We start from the raw sequence: 14,334 nt of genomic DNA on the forward strand, positions 1-14,334 counted from the left end.
TGCAATCAACAACTTGCAAGTATTTGCGCCGAGCATTTGGGAAGTGTATGATTGTGTACTGATCTAGCGTCTGGCCAGAATTGTTTTGTACCTGTATTGAATATACTTTTTTCTCAGATTCAGATTAAAAGTGAAAACACATTGAAGAAACCATGTCTGTAATAGGCAAGGTAAGAAAGTTAAGTTATGCCACAGGAGTACCGTATTTTGACATTGGTTTTTCTGTATTCTGTACAATTTTGCCGCGCTATATTAAAATCGTTATTGTGAACACCTCCAAAATCGAGCCGAAAAAAGCTATTCATTTCTGATCTACGATTCTGTTATATTTTATATGTTATTTACAGTTTTTCATTTAAATGTCCAAGTAAATGTAAAGATGTTATTACAACTTTGACAGCTGAGTATTAAGTGTATTTGAGTAAATGCAGTCTTGATATATGTTAGGTTAATCCAGTTGTGTGTGACCTTTGTTTTTCTTATGTATTGTACGACTCGGAATAGCGAACTCACAAATGCGTTTACTCTTATATCCAGTATCAGAATGGATGTGGTCATGTTTGTCATTCGCATTCAGCATTTACTTTCATCTTCCACCTATCAAAAGTTTAAATCACTATATAAAAATGTTTAAGCAAGCGTTAAAAGAGTATCTCCTATCTCACTCCTAATCAGTAGAAGAATTTATAAATACATGTAAGTAACAATGGTGATGGTTTCTCATGATTATTTTGCTGTAATACTGTAGTTCCAAAAATCTGTAAATAGCTGTTATAACTATATATTTATATTTGTACTAGAAACAAGTGTTGCATTTGTGCTATGACCTGTTCTACATCCTTGGCTTAGGCCTATGAAGGATCTATGGAATGTAAATAACTTTTATTCTATTCTGTTCTACAAAAATGTATAGTTTGTATTTTTACATCTTCTACAAAATTGGGATTCAAACTCCTTAGCACGTTTTATCCAAATTATATGTGTTTACAAGGTGCCCCAAAATCATGTATTCACGTTACAGTACGGAATAATAATCGTGTTTCTAGTCTCCGTGTGTTGTGTTGCTAGGATGACTTGGTGTGGACTATACGTAACTAATGGCACTACTTTATCGTGTACCGTGCTTCAGATATGCAAAATGGTGAAGGGTCAATTGAGTAAATTCCACAATTGCCAGATTTAATCCCACCTGACTTTTTTATGGTGTTACTTGAAGGATGCAGTGTACAGCACAAAGTCAACAACACTTCAATAGCTCTTGCAAGAAATTGAATGGCCTTGTGCAGCCATCCCAGCAGCAACTTTGGTGGCTGCTTGTTAGTCGTTTCCTCACCACTGACAACCACTTTGTCCTATCTTTTCCAATTCATCACTCTGTAATTGTATCATCATTGAACACTGTATGATCTGTGATTCTGGCAGCATCATTAAATAAACCACAAATAAGATGATAGTGTAGTTTCTTCCTTCAGCAGGCAGTATGTAATAAGCTGATAAACCCAAGCCTGATTATGAAATTCTGTATTCATGTACAGTACACAATAAAACATTGGTAATATAGTGCTTGAATAATCCTTGCTATGCATTCCTCAGTTCATCTTTTCTAGGTCCAGGTTGCCATTAGCATTTATTTCCAAATATATTTGAAAGTCTTGGTTTCCTCCGAGACAAAGAGACCAAATTTCACATACGTAAGCAACAGCATCAGTATGAAAAATTTAATATTCTGTGAACATTTTAATGATTTATTGGGTTTTATAAAAGGCGGATAATTTTTTATTGGCTAAGAAACTATTAGTTTCTCAGAGACATTGCTCCATTATGCTAGTGTTAAAGATTTATGTTCATTAACCATTAGCAATTTGGAATGAAGATGAGAAGATAAGCATTTCTGTGTATTTCCAAAATTTATTCTCTTTATTTAATTATGATTTTTTATACCTAAATACTTGAACTTTCACATTCACAAAGGAACTGTTAAGATTGTTTTCTGTTCTTATACCAAGTTGTAGAAGTACTGCATGCTTAATTCTGTTATAAATACTATTTACACTGGTAAATTTTATTTTCTGTGTTACAGCCTGTTCTGTATTCATATTGGAGAAGCTCTTGCTCCTGGCGCGTCAGAATAGGTGAGTATAGGGTAAATACATTCTTATAGAAAATGTAACTTATTGATGTATTATATGTTGGACTGTTGATGACTAAATATTATTGAATATGAGACTTAATTCCCCTTCCCATATGCTATTTTTAAATATTATATCATGTAAATATTAGAATTTCTTAAGTTCTTTTTTTATTATCTATAGTTTATTTAACAACACTTCTTCAGTGGCTCAGACTATATAGCTTTGACTTAAGTTATGTACATGTGCGTTTATTTATATGTGGTCCTAAAGCAGAATTTTGAAATAGGGTACGACCATTTTTTACATTTCTGAACTCATTTGTAATAATTTATGCTGTATTTAATTTGACGCTCTAGATAGGGCAGTTCACAACGTGTCTAAGTGACATTATTATGCATAAATCAGTATGGTTTTCATAAGCCAGTGGTACAAAATAAGCTTTATCTCTGTTAATTCATTGACCATTATATAATGTAATTATCATTAAGCCAGCAAATGTGTTTCCAGTTACAGTAATAACAAACTTGTTTTAACAGTTGCATTTGTATAGGACTGCTAGTGATAACATATTCAAGAAATAATACATAGATCTTTAGGGGAAAAATATTTATAACAGAGAATATTGATTGCATAAGTAAGATAAACAATTTTACTTTAAAGATTGGTTACTTCTAGCCATTTCATAATTTTATAAGGTAAGTAAATTTATGTTTAAGCAGATTTCTATAGCTAGTCCCCCTTATAAAACAAATGTGACTTGATATAGTAACATAAAGTTTTTAATCATAACCTCCAAAACTGGTATGTTCATATTCCATACAAAATTTAGAGATATGTAGAATGACACATATTATTCATATTTTGTTCACCATGAAAATACTCAGATAAGAAAACTAGCATAAGATTATGTATAACACTGATTACTTAAGTGGTTTAAATTGTTTCTGTTACATTAAATATGGCATGTGTTAACCATTGAATAGCAAATTGGTGTACAGAGTTTTTTGTTAGTGCTCAAGGTCTCAGTTCCTTGACATATCAGATCCTTCATTTGGTGGACATTGCAAGTTTTTTGTATGATGTCTTTTATGATACATTACGAGGTATAAGATTAGGGTATCATAGAGGCCTCTACTGTACCATGGTGCCATATCTGCTTCTGGAGAAATGAATAAACATTGCTCCCATAATGGAGTGTAAATTCATTCAACTTCTAAATCTCCTTGTGTAAATAGTGGTCTTATTCAAGCTTAGTTATCACCATTGTTTGTAGAAATTGCAAGTGTGGCCACTGAAGAAATAGAGGCTGACTGTGCCTTCATGCCATATCTTGGACCAGTTTGTTGCTCTTGTTTTTGCAGCTGATTTGAGTTCTTCTTATTCTAGTACATGTACTTACGTCAATTTACTGATTTATCACAAAAAATACCATCTGTTAGGAACATCTTAGTGTAGAGTATGCGGCATTCATTGAATGCTACACTGCAATATTATACATATATTGGAATGTTTTCAAGTTTAATTTGAAGGACTCTAAACAAAAGTATGTACAAGTGTTTGCAAATTTTCTTTAGTTGTGACAAGGTGTATTATACTTTTTCTTAAATCAACAATTCTGCTAGTTTCGTTTAACAATTTTTTGAATTTATGGATTGTTTATCTTGTTGATGATTGTGCATTTGGGAATTTATCAATACAAACTGCGGAAGCCACGTAAATTTTGTTGAATTCGGCTGGGAACATAATTTTTGTATAAAGAATAGTGCATGTAGTTTACTGTATGAAATGATGTTTTGTGCAACATACTTTGTTCTGTTATGAGCTACCTTACAGTAACAGAGACCGTTTCTGTCCGAACCCACACGTAGCTCTCTATTCATTACCAGACTATCATTTCTGATTAGTAGTACGTAATATGAACAATCAGTAAAACAGATCAGTATATTAAGGTGTATACTGATATGTAGTTGTACAAATGAGATTATTTTTACTTTTGCCATTTGTATGCAGCTCTGAACTTAAAGGAGATACCATATGACATCAAACCTGTAAGTTTGATAAAGGCTGGTGGTGAGCAACACTGTAATGAATACCGTGAAATAAACCCAATGGAACAGGTGCCTGCTCTTCACATTGATGGACACACGTTAGTGGAGTCAGTAAGTAATAGTCAAAGAACACATTAAATCTAGTGATGGCTTGAAAAAATAATAATTTTATGAAGTTTGTTTTTTACAAAATGCAGTATAATTTAGGGTAATGGTCTCGTATCCTTTACTGAATTAAGTTACCCTTGAAGTGGAATGGTAATATATATATTATCTGCTTTAACAATTAGTAATGTTGCATTTCATATTTATGTATTATGTATGATTTTCAAGGGATTATTTCCTTTAGCAGCATTAACCAGTTGATCTTTGTAATAGAGAAGTGTGAATTTCTTTCAGATATCGACTGAATTCTCGAATATTATTTTGACAAGCTTCAGCTTTAAAGGGTCATATAAATTTCAAATGTATAGCAGCTAGTATGTGTGGAAATGGATCTTTAAGTTGTCTTGGTATTATACATACTTCCATCAAATCTGTTTGCAGGGTAGGGTGATGTTTTAACTTCTGTGTTTCTTTCAGCTCAATATTATGCATTATCTTGAAGAAACCAGACCTTCCAGACCTCTGATGCCACAGGATGTTCACAAGAGAGCTAAGGTATGAATAATTTCACATTCTTTATCCACATTAAATCCATGTTAACCCTTTTTCATTATATGTTGATATGTAATAGAAACACTAAAAATGTTCATTCAGTCATGTGTCGATACATGATCAGCAGAATTTCTTTTCTTGTTTTTTGTGATTTCTTGGAACATGTATCACTGCTGGTCACTGCAAACTATGGCAAGAAATTACTGAATGCTTCTTTGTCTGGCATCTTATGCCATTAGGTATAAATATTTCAAACTCCTTGGAAATTTGAATATAATTATATATTACTGGGATTCAGTAGTTTGCATCATCACATCACACTTTAATGTGTCTGGCCCTTCTTGATTGAAAAGATGATATAATAGTTTACGCTGTGTTGATCAAGATGCTGTTACTGTTGTGGTAAATGAAGAGCTAGATATGGACAATAATGATGGCATTGGCGTAGAAATTGAAAACTTTGCACATTAGAGCGGTGGAGATATTTAAATCCCATACACTTCATGGTTGCAGAAAATTCTGATGTTCTGACTGGAAAGGTGTAATATGGATCATCATCCATTGATCTTTCTACCAGGGTTGGGTGTTCTGTGGCAAAACCTTCTTCACTCTTGCCAGATTCAACATCCTTTCAAATTGAGACAGACATCATTAAGAAAGGATGAATACATCGTCTTGGTCTTTTGTGTTTGTATTATGGGGTTTTTAACACACTTTACATCTAATAAAAATTGTGTATGTTTATTCTTGCATTTCTTTAGGTCCGAGAGATTTGTGAAGTGATCGCATCTGGAATTCAGCCTTTGCAGAACCTTATTGTTCTTATATATGTTGGTGAAGAAAAGAAAAAGGAGTGGGCACAACACTGGATCAACAGAGGTTTCCGAGGTAGTTTATCATATGAACGTAAAGAATTCTTGTGATTGTAAATGAACACAACTGCGTAAGTAATAACAACTGTCAGGCATACTAGCCTGTGGGGGAGCTAATACCGATTAATGTGAGATTCTGAAATTACGTATGTTCCTAGGTTTTCAAGAAAACATTTTCTCTTTTTTTAGGTGTAGGGAATGTTTGTAGAGAGTAAAATAGTATGAAGGTGGCTGTCTTCTGGGGCGTTGCACTGTGTATTCTGGTAGAAATGTACCATTGTTCATCCTCCGGATGGTATATGAATGAATGTGGAGCTGTGGTGGAATGATATTGACAGGAGAAAATCAAACGACTCACTACGTCCACCACAAATCTTGGGCTTGAACCTGGGCCTCCACTGTCAGATGCTGGCAACTAATTACCTGAGCTATATTACTGCCCTGAAGAGTGTTAAGAGTTAGGTTTAGTTTACTGATAATCAGAACATATCTGAAGGCTTTAAGTGCCAAAAGTCCAGCCTTCATGTCTGTGCCATATTTGGTCCCCCATTTTCTTCAGTTTGGGGCATCTCACAATAACTTGGATGATGAGTGTGATTTTATTGTAAGCTTATCAAGTGCTTTTTATAAGCTAAAGCTACAGACTCAACATTTACTTATAACAGTGACTACTTATTTTTTGTCTAGCGGTTGAAAAGCTGTTGTCTGCGTGTGCTGGCAAATACTGTGTTGGTGATGAAATATCCATTGCAGACTGCTGCCTCATTCCACAAGTGTTCAATGCGCGAAGGTAAGGCATGGACATGGTCTGGTAATAAAATAATATTGGAATCAAACTTCATATATGGAGCTTATCTGATTTCTTTGTAGGTTCCATGTTGATTTGCGACCATTCCCCATTATATTACGGATTGATCGTGAACTCGAAAACCATCCAGCATTCCGCGCGGCCCATCCATCTAATCAACCAGATTGCCCTCCTGAAGCCACAAAGTAAGGGGGTTGACATCTGACAAATATGTGAGAACATTGTTCAGTGGACTTCCATAAATTGAGGTTTCTCAAACTGCTGGAGCCTCACAACTCTTTATCATGAAGACACTTGTCTTGTCCTTCATGTTATTATATTTAGTTATGGATAACATTCATTTCTTTCCTCCGAGTGTACATTTTGAAAGAGCTGAATGTTGCTTTTATTGCATTTAAATTTTCCAGTATTGGATGTTGTGAAGTATCATGATGTTCAAAACTCCTACAAAGGTTGTGAGCACTGGTTTGAGAATCCTTGCCATCTAGTACTTGTTCAGTATCGTTTTAGGAAGGTAAGAGTGTTATCAACACTGCATAGAGCCCAAGGTGTGTTAGATTGTTTCAGATTAGTTTGTGGTATAATACTAAACAAGTGACTGTCCAAAGTACAAAATAAAACATTTCTCTCTTTTATAAACCATAATGTAACACCACTGTGCAGTTTAAAATACTGCTAATTCGATATACATTAAGTACTTGTAATATTGCATGTGGTACTGAAATTACTAGAGGTACAGGGTTGCTGTTTGATTTTTATAATTTTATATGGACACCAATTGTTAAAAATATGATATTGACAATTTAACAGTGTTACTTTATATTATGAGAAGAATTGAAGAACTTTAGGTGATGCCTCTTGATTGATTCTGTTGAATAACATTCGATCTAGTTTGCTAAAAATGTGTTAAATTTTATTTACTTCTCAGATGCAAGCACACATACTGTAGATTGTTTTACAGAATAGTTTGCAAAAGAGAGTTTTCGTAAAATTATAACTTACTAATATCAAAATAATGTATGAGAGTGTACCTTATATTAAACAACAACCCTGAGACAAAATAACATCATATCAGCTATTGTAAGGACGATGGACAAAATAAGGTACAGGGTTTCCACTACAAGTTACTTATATACCTTAGTTCCCTTAATGCAGGGGTTCTCAACTTTTTCCTTATTTAGAGCTACATTCACCCTTGTAGATGACAAGATCTCAAATATGGAAAATTGAAAGTTCATGGAAAGTTTTAACCGTGTGACACGGCTGATAGCCCGAGAGGATTTTATTAATTCATTGAAATTTATTAGAATTCTATAAACTTATTATTACAGACAGGTTCACCTATTACATCAAAAATTTTCTGTAATAAACTCAGTCTTTAGTGAGATATTTCATCCTGGTTTTACATGGGTAACCTTTCAGTATCAGGTTGAATGTCTGTTGTTATGATTCACATGCATCCTTTTAAGTTTTCACCAGTAAGATGCATCCCAGTTCTTGATTTTACATTATTCATTAATTGCTTCTTTCTCGCAACTGTGTGGTGTCTCCTTATTGGATGGCACCCTACTCCTCTTAATCCTTCACATCCCATGCACTGCTCACCGCCAAATCAATATATACATTCTTCCTACCCTGCATCCGCTTTGCATAGACATTCACCCTGAAGATGGCAACTGCAGTATTTGTTGGAACATTGAAAAACATTAAACTTTCAGTGCAGCTTGTTCCTGAAAGCTGGAGTTATATATTAAACTCCAGCCATGAAAACATGAGGACAAGGTCATTAAGAAAGCATGTTTTCTGATCTTCTTCTTCTATGGCTCTCCGGTCTGTATTCGGTCCATGGCCTCCTCAATTCTCCTCTTCCATTTGGTCCTCTGTTAGGTCCGTCTGTCCAAGGCTTTGATTGAGGTTTCGAAACATCTTCCTTTTTACGGTGCAAGGTTGTCAGCCTTGCGACCAACCCCCAACCTGGAGGACCAGGGTACCTGTCTTAGTCTGATCACTCCCCCTCGACCAATCTGGCTAGGGAGGCCCTACGAGTAGCTATGCTACCACCAGCATTGCTCTTGGGATCACTGAGGTACTCAAGCCCCCCCACCACCATGACAAGGTGCAGATGTTTTCTGATGTTAGGTAATTATTTTATATCATACAGGTTGATGCAGAATTACAAAAAAATGTATGCAGGCTGCACAAAAAACATTGCCAAGCCTTGAATTGAGATCCCCTGCTCTAATGTTACTATTTTGTGCAATGTTATTGATTGCACAAAAGCGTAGTTCATCGGAAGCAACATGCAGTAGTGAATGTAATAAGTTCTCGAATGAAAGGTCATTTTCCAAGCAGCCAAGAAAAATAATGGTACAGCATGTTTGCTGTATGTTATTCACCATTTACTCTTGTAATTTTCACTAAGCCTACTCAGTAGAAGCAAACTTCTTTGTATTGGAATAAAGCCTTAAATTTAGATTGGTTTGGTTTGAGTTACAGATGATCAAAGCCTGTGTGCTGCCGAGAGGTGCCAAAGTAAAGTGATACAGGAACAAAATTCTTAATAGGGGTTGATGTCAGAGGGAACATTTGTTACTGTTCCTTGAATACACTGGCTCCTTAAACCAAAATGTTGTCGGCCATCTCTGATTGAAACCTTGCAAATGAAATTAAACATCGAATTGTAAAGCCCATTACAACACAGTTGCGTAAAATAAATTTTAAGTTGCTAGATCAGATTGTTCCAAGTGTCAATATTGAAATGATGAAATTTCATTAAGTAACAAGCCGTATATTTAACCAAACTCCGTGACATTTTGGTATATTAAGTTCCAGAAAATAGGTATTAACATGGACAGTTGGATCATTCTATCTAGATTTTAGTATGGACAATATAACTGCAGTCTTTAAAAATCCACTTTTTTATTAGCACTTACAAAAGCAAGAAACATTATAAACTCCATCAAAAATGACGTAATGTTTTATGTAGCCCTTTCATGTTTAACAAACATACACAGCAGTATTCCCCAATAACATTAACTCATTTTTGTTCCCCGAAAGTTTGGCCAGAGATAAACTGAGAAATTCCTCATATTTACAACAAATATAACAGTCAAACAATTAAATACTAAATACATTTATAAATTATCTAGAAATATAAATATCGACTTTACCTGAGGAAGAATGTGACATACACCAAAGGTGTTTTGCTTGTCAGATTATTTATATTTTTCATCACATAAGGAATGCTTTTCTAAGAATTTAAGGAGTGAAATTTTATGCTTCAATTTTTATCCAGTCTGTATTACTTTTCTTAAAATTGGCATATTTTCGTATTCAAAGCAACCTGTATTGAAAACAAAAGTGCATATTAAATAATCTGACAAAGCTTAGAAGATGCATGCATGGAATTAAATTTAAATGCTCAGTATTTGTTGTGTAATGTTTTTTTTTAGTTACATTGTTAGCGATAGTTTTATTGCATTTATTAGTGTTTGTGTATTAGAATTTGTGCCAATTTCGATGGCAGCCCTGACCGACATTTAAGAAATGTGTGAATTGACCCTCTACTAGAGAAAAATCTTGGATCACCATATTCGGAAGAGTTGAATCTTAAAAGTGTTGCATTTATGTGCCAATGAATGAGTCTGAACAGTGAATGGACAGTACCAAATTGTAGCTTCCATAAATTAAGGTTACGAGCTTTTGTGCAAGTCATGTTCATATTCTAAGACCATTTACTAAAAATGTGTGTGCTGTATATATTCCATTGTGATTTTAATTTTGAAATTAGGTAGTAATCTTTTTATTGTTGCAACTTTCTTGCACCTGATATTGACATATAGCAAACAGAAGACTGTTATTCATTTATTTTTTTATTAGTGGTAATAGTATGCTTGAGATAAAATTTTGTGTGAAAGCTTCTAGTTACTGGCAGTGTCATACATTTCAGATGCCTGTTTGAATATTGCACGTTAATGATGTAAGTGCTACTAAAATCACTGTTTGATGACAGGTACTGCATCTTTTAGTGACTCTTTTAAAATGAATTTGCTCAGATTATTTTAATTTGATTTTTTTTCTGTGCAAGCCTGTTTCATTTGTAAATTATTATCCACGAGGTAAATGTGTACAGTCTACGAAATAGTCATGGAATTATAATGGCCTAGGTATTAGGTTCAAGTACAGTATAAGTAAATTTTGAAATACTGTGTAGTTGCTAAGTATATATTTTTAGAATGTTTGCTTAATTTGCTAGTATTTCTTTTGCTCAGATTTGTTTTAAGTCGTCTTTTAAGAATATGTGTCTTGATGCTATTTAGATGAAATGGATTGAAATGGATTTGCATTAGCCGAACACCACCAGAAGCATCACTGTCTGAGAGGAAATGTTAGGTTGTGCTTAATGAAATGTGCAGTTCGTTATGCCATGGATTTATTGAGAATGAACCATGATTTACATTTTGATTGAATGAAGTTGTTTAGTATAAAGCTTCTGTCTTATTTGCTCATCCACCGAAAGCCTTTCAAACCATATTTTGTTTTATTTTCAGAGCAGGATTATCATTTCAAAAAAATACAAGTCATTTGTTTAAAGATTTTAGATGTCTTTTTCCCTTAGTGGAAGAGCAGAAAGACATCAAAACCACATATTTCTATATTACAGCATATATATTAACTATGAAAATATTTTTAAAAAACTTAATTCTCATAAAAATACTGAAAGTGAATGATCTAACAACATAGTTGAAGGAAGAAAATTAAAACAAAGTATTTTGTACTGCTCAGTGATATGGCAGCAACACTGTTAATATTTGTAAACATAACTAGCATCTACCACGGTTATATGAACATGAATGACATACCTCCACACGCACTGGAACATTTTAATAAGGCTGCCATGAGGGATTTCTCCCCATTTTAAGGATTAGGCTCTACAACCCTCAGTGACAATTGTTCTACGTTTATGGCACTGATGACTCCAAATTATTTTAGGAATACAACTTAACTTTAATGAGTTAATGGCAATTCACAATGAAGAAATATCTGTACTGTTATAGGTACAAACAATTTGTAACTCAATTTGAGTTGGCTTGAATATCAACATTTACACAATCACATTGCCACTTCTCGACAACATGAAAACTCAGACGGTGGAACTTAACCCAGTGTGTCAAATTGAGATGTACCAATGAACCTAAATTCTCAGGCATACAGGAATTTCTCTTAATAATAATCACACTGTACAAACTTGCAGGAACATACCGTTGTTTCGGTATAAACATCAATTTTTACCGTAAATAGTAACTTTTTGCTGCAGTCTGACACATCACAATGACACAGTAAATATACCAATGTATTGACATTCAAACTTCATTTTTTTAGAAAAGGCTTTGACAATACAATTAAAAATCTTTGAAAACCTTTATAGGCAAATAACTGTTGTATCCACACAACAATCGTAGCCATACCCTTCACCTTCGACATATTTCCAGCCATTCCACAAATAATATATAGTACAATAATAGTATATGATTACAACAAGCAAAAAAATAAACATGTGTACATGGTAACTTGATAATGAGAATGTTTCTGTACAACAATATCACATTTCACCAATGAATGAATGAATGAATATTTATATACATGACTATGACAAAAAATCTAGTCTCAAAAATGCTAAATGGACGCCATTTTTCTGACACAGAAGCAAGACACTCTTGCTTCCCATCACCATGTTTATGGACCTGGAACATCTTTTATCTAGGAGACTACACGAAGGACAGAAAAGGAACCGAATCCTCTAGGCAGAGAAATGTGACCACTCGACAGATAGTTGTGAAAGACTAGTAGCACAAAAACCATGCAACAACAAACATGAATGACAGTGAGTGGGGTAAAGGGATATTGAATTTACACCTAACAATAAACAGGCTGTATTATCACAGAACAAAGATCAATTATGTACTATGGGTAAAAGGCAGCTCACTTTGGACTGTGTTCATTGTACACAATGAAAATGTCCAAGAAAATGTTATGTTGAAGATAAATTTATACTCATCAACTTAATACACTGCAGTAAGTCTTCATATAAACCGTGCGTGAAGTGTTTTAAGATCACTAATCAAAATTAAAAAATGTAGTTCAATGATAATGAAGTACAATCTTTATATAATATATATATATAACAATGAAGTACATATAAGATAATCCATTTCTGAGAAGATCAGAATGTTAAACTCATACAGTCTTCAAAAAATTTTAATAACATTTAGACAGATCATTAGAAATCATATATAAGGGGATTTATGAAATAAACTCCAGGGGGAAAAAATTCATATAATGAAGCGTACAAGTATTTTCTATCGATGCAGGTTCCGTGCAGTAACCTGTTGCTGAAATGTTAGTGATGATTTATGCCAAGTCAGATATTTACAATACATATGATTTAATGTAAAGTTCTTGTAACAACATTTAGGTATGTCATGATGTTTGCTGGAGTATAACAGATACATGAAATATTACCAATCTAGAACCCACGCTATGACCTTCAAGAGGTACGATTTACCCACAAGGACAACTTTTTAACTGGTTATTCAAAGAAGATGCCATGGAAACTCATTTTGCCATTTGGATTACATTACTCGACTATAATGGCTTATGAAGTGAGAGACTGTGATGGTTGTTTTAATATTAAGTCAACAAAAATCTAGACGAGGTAAACAAAACTGTTTACAAAATAATTTTATTGGGTGAAGTGTATAGTAAATGCACATACGGTGTTTAATTACTTATTTTACTGCAGGATTCCCAGAGCACTGGGTCTGGCCCGTTTGGCTTCTTCCTCGCTGATCCTCTGCTCTATCAGATACTGTGCAGTACTGATGGCATTAGGTGAGCCCGCTATAGAAACGATGCGATTACGAGTACCAGGAGCAAATGTGCCCTTCTTTGATATTTGAATATTTGCTCCACTAAGATGTTGAATTTCTACAAGAGATCTACCACCAGGACCAAGAATAGCACCAACAATATTTTCTGCAATTTCCAGATCAACTTTTTTTGGGTCACCTTTCAGATCTGAAGGGGTGGGACTTTTACATATGGACTGACCAGTACCTAGACCAAAAGAGTTATTGTTAAGAGAAATGGGCGAGCCAAGATTAGTAGGACTTGACTGATGTCTAAAAGGATCGAACGGACCACTGGACGCACCACCCTCGCCGAATCGGTCCATCGCCCCTCCACGAGATGTTGGAGTCGAAGTACCGATCGAAGACACCGTGCCGATAGGACCGAACACACCACCATTACTTCCAACCCCATTTGCTGTTTGAGGGGATGGTGTGGAGTCCATGGGACTTACTCCTAAATAGTTGCTGCTTGCCATAAGGGAGTGGTTGCTGGAATTGCCTGATGAAACTCCTGTTCCAGTCAATCCAAGCCCCATTCCAAGAATCCCATATTGTGCGAGTATACCCATGGCAGATGTTATGTCACTAGTTGCTTGGTCCGAGTAGCCAGTGGTCCTCAATATAACCTTTATGTGATCCAAAAGCTGTGCAGTAACCGAGGCATTTGCTGGTCCAGCTGACGGATTACCGAGGTTCAAGCTCAAATTCAGGCTGGTAGGACCTCCGTTCAGCAGCATCCCACCAACTGGAAGTAACATGTTGAATATTATTCACAAGAAACACCTGACAAAGTGAACAGTGGGATACAGCATTCAAAAATGGTGTTATGAAGTAAGGGCATATGTAGAATGATGCAATTTGTTTTTAAATAATGATAGGCAAAAGAGCAATACGCACCAAATTTTG

The 14,334-nt window shown here is 34.7% G+C and overlaps 2 protein-coding genes across 3 annotated transcripts in view; one reads left to right on the top strand and one right to left on the bottom strand.

The window, feature by feature from the left end:
• On the top strand, positions 1-11,005 carry LOC110841022 (putative maleylacetoacetate isomerase 2). Of its 2 annotated transcripts, XM_022086338.2 has the most exons (8): positions 1-170; positions 2,081-2,132; positions 4,143-4,291; positions 4,763-4,840; positions 5,599-5,725; positions 6,397-6,499; positions 6,580-6,702; positions 9,014-11,005. In XM_022086338.2, exons 1-8 carry the CDS (start codon positions 153-155, stop codon positions 9,015-9,017), a joined length of 654 nt encoding a protein of 217 aa, XP_021942030.1. In that variant the 5' UTR covers positions 1-152; the 3' UTR covers positions 9,018-11,005. The 2 variants fall into 2 exon arrangements, with proteins under 2 accessions (XP_021942030.1, XP_087208207.1); XM_087352081.1 differs by having other exon boundaries at positions 6,580-11,005.
• ps (RNA-binding protein Nova-1-like protein passilla) overlaps positions 10,933-14,334 on the bottom strand; it is a 10,573-nt gene continuing 7,171 nt past the window's right edge. Inside the window, exon 6 of the mRNA XM_087352080.1 lies at positions 10,933-14,173. Coding sequence (XP_087208206.1) covers positions 13,311-14,173 — 863 coding nt within the window. The 3' untranslated portion in view covers positions 10,933-13,310. The remainder of the gene's footprint in view (positions 14,174-14,334) is intronic.

This window comes from Zootermopsis nevadensis, unplaced genomic scaffold (assembly GCF_977971745.1).
Source record: "Zootermopsis nevadensis isolate Lab colony 2312 unplaced genomic scaffold, Znev_1.0 Znev_ptg000020l, whole genome shotgun sequence".
Lineage (NCBI taxonomy): Eukaryota > Metazoa > Arthropoda > Insecta > Blattodea > Termopsidae > Zootermopsis > Zootermopsis nevadensis.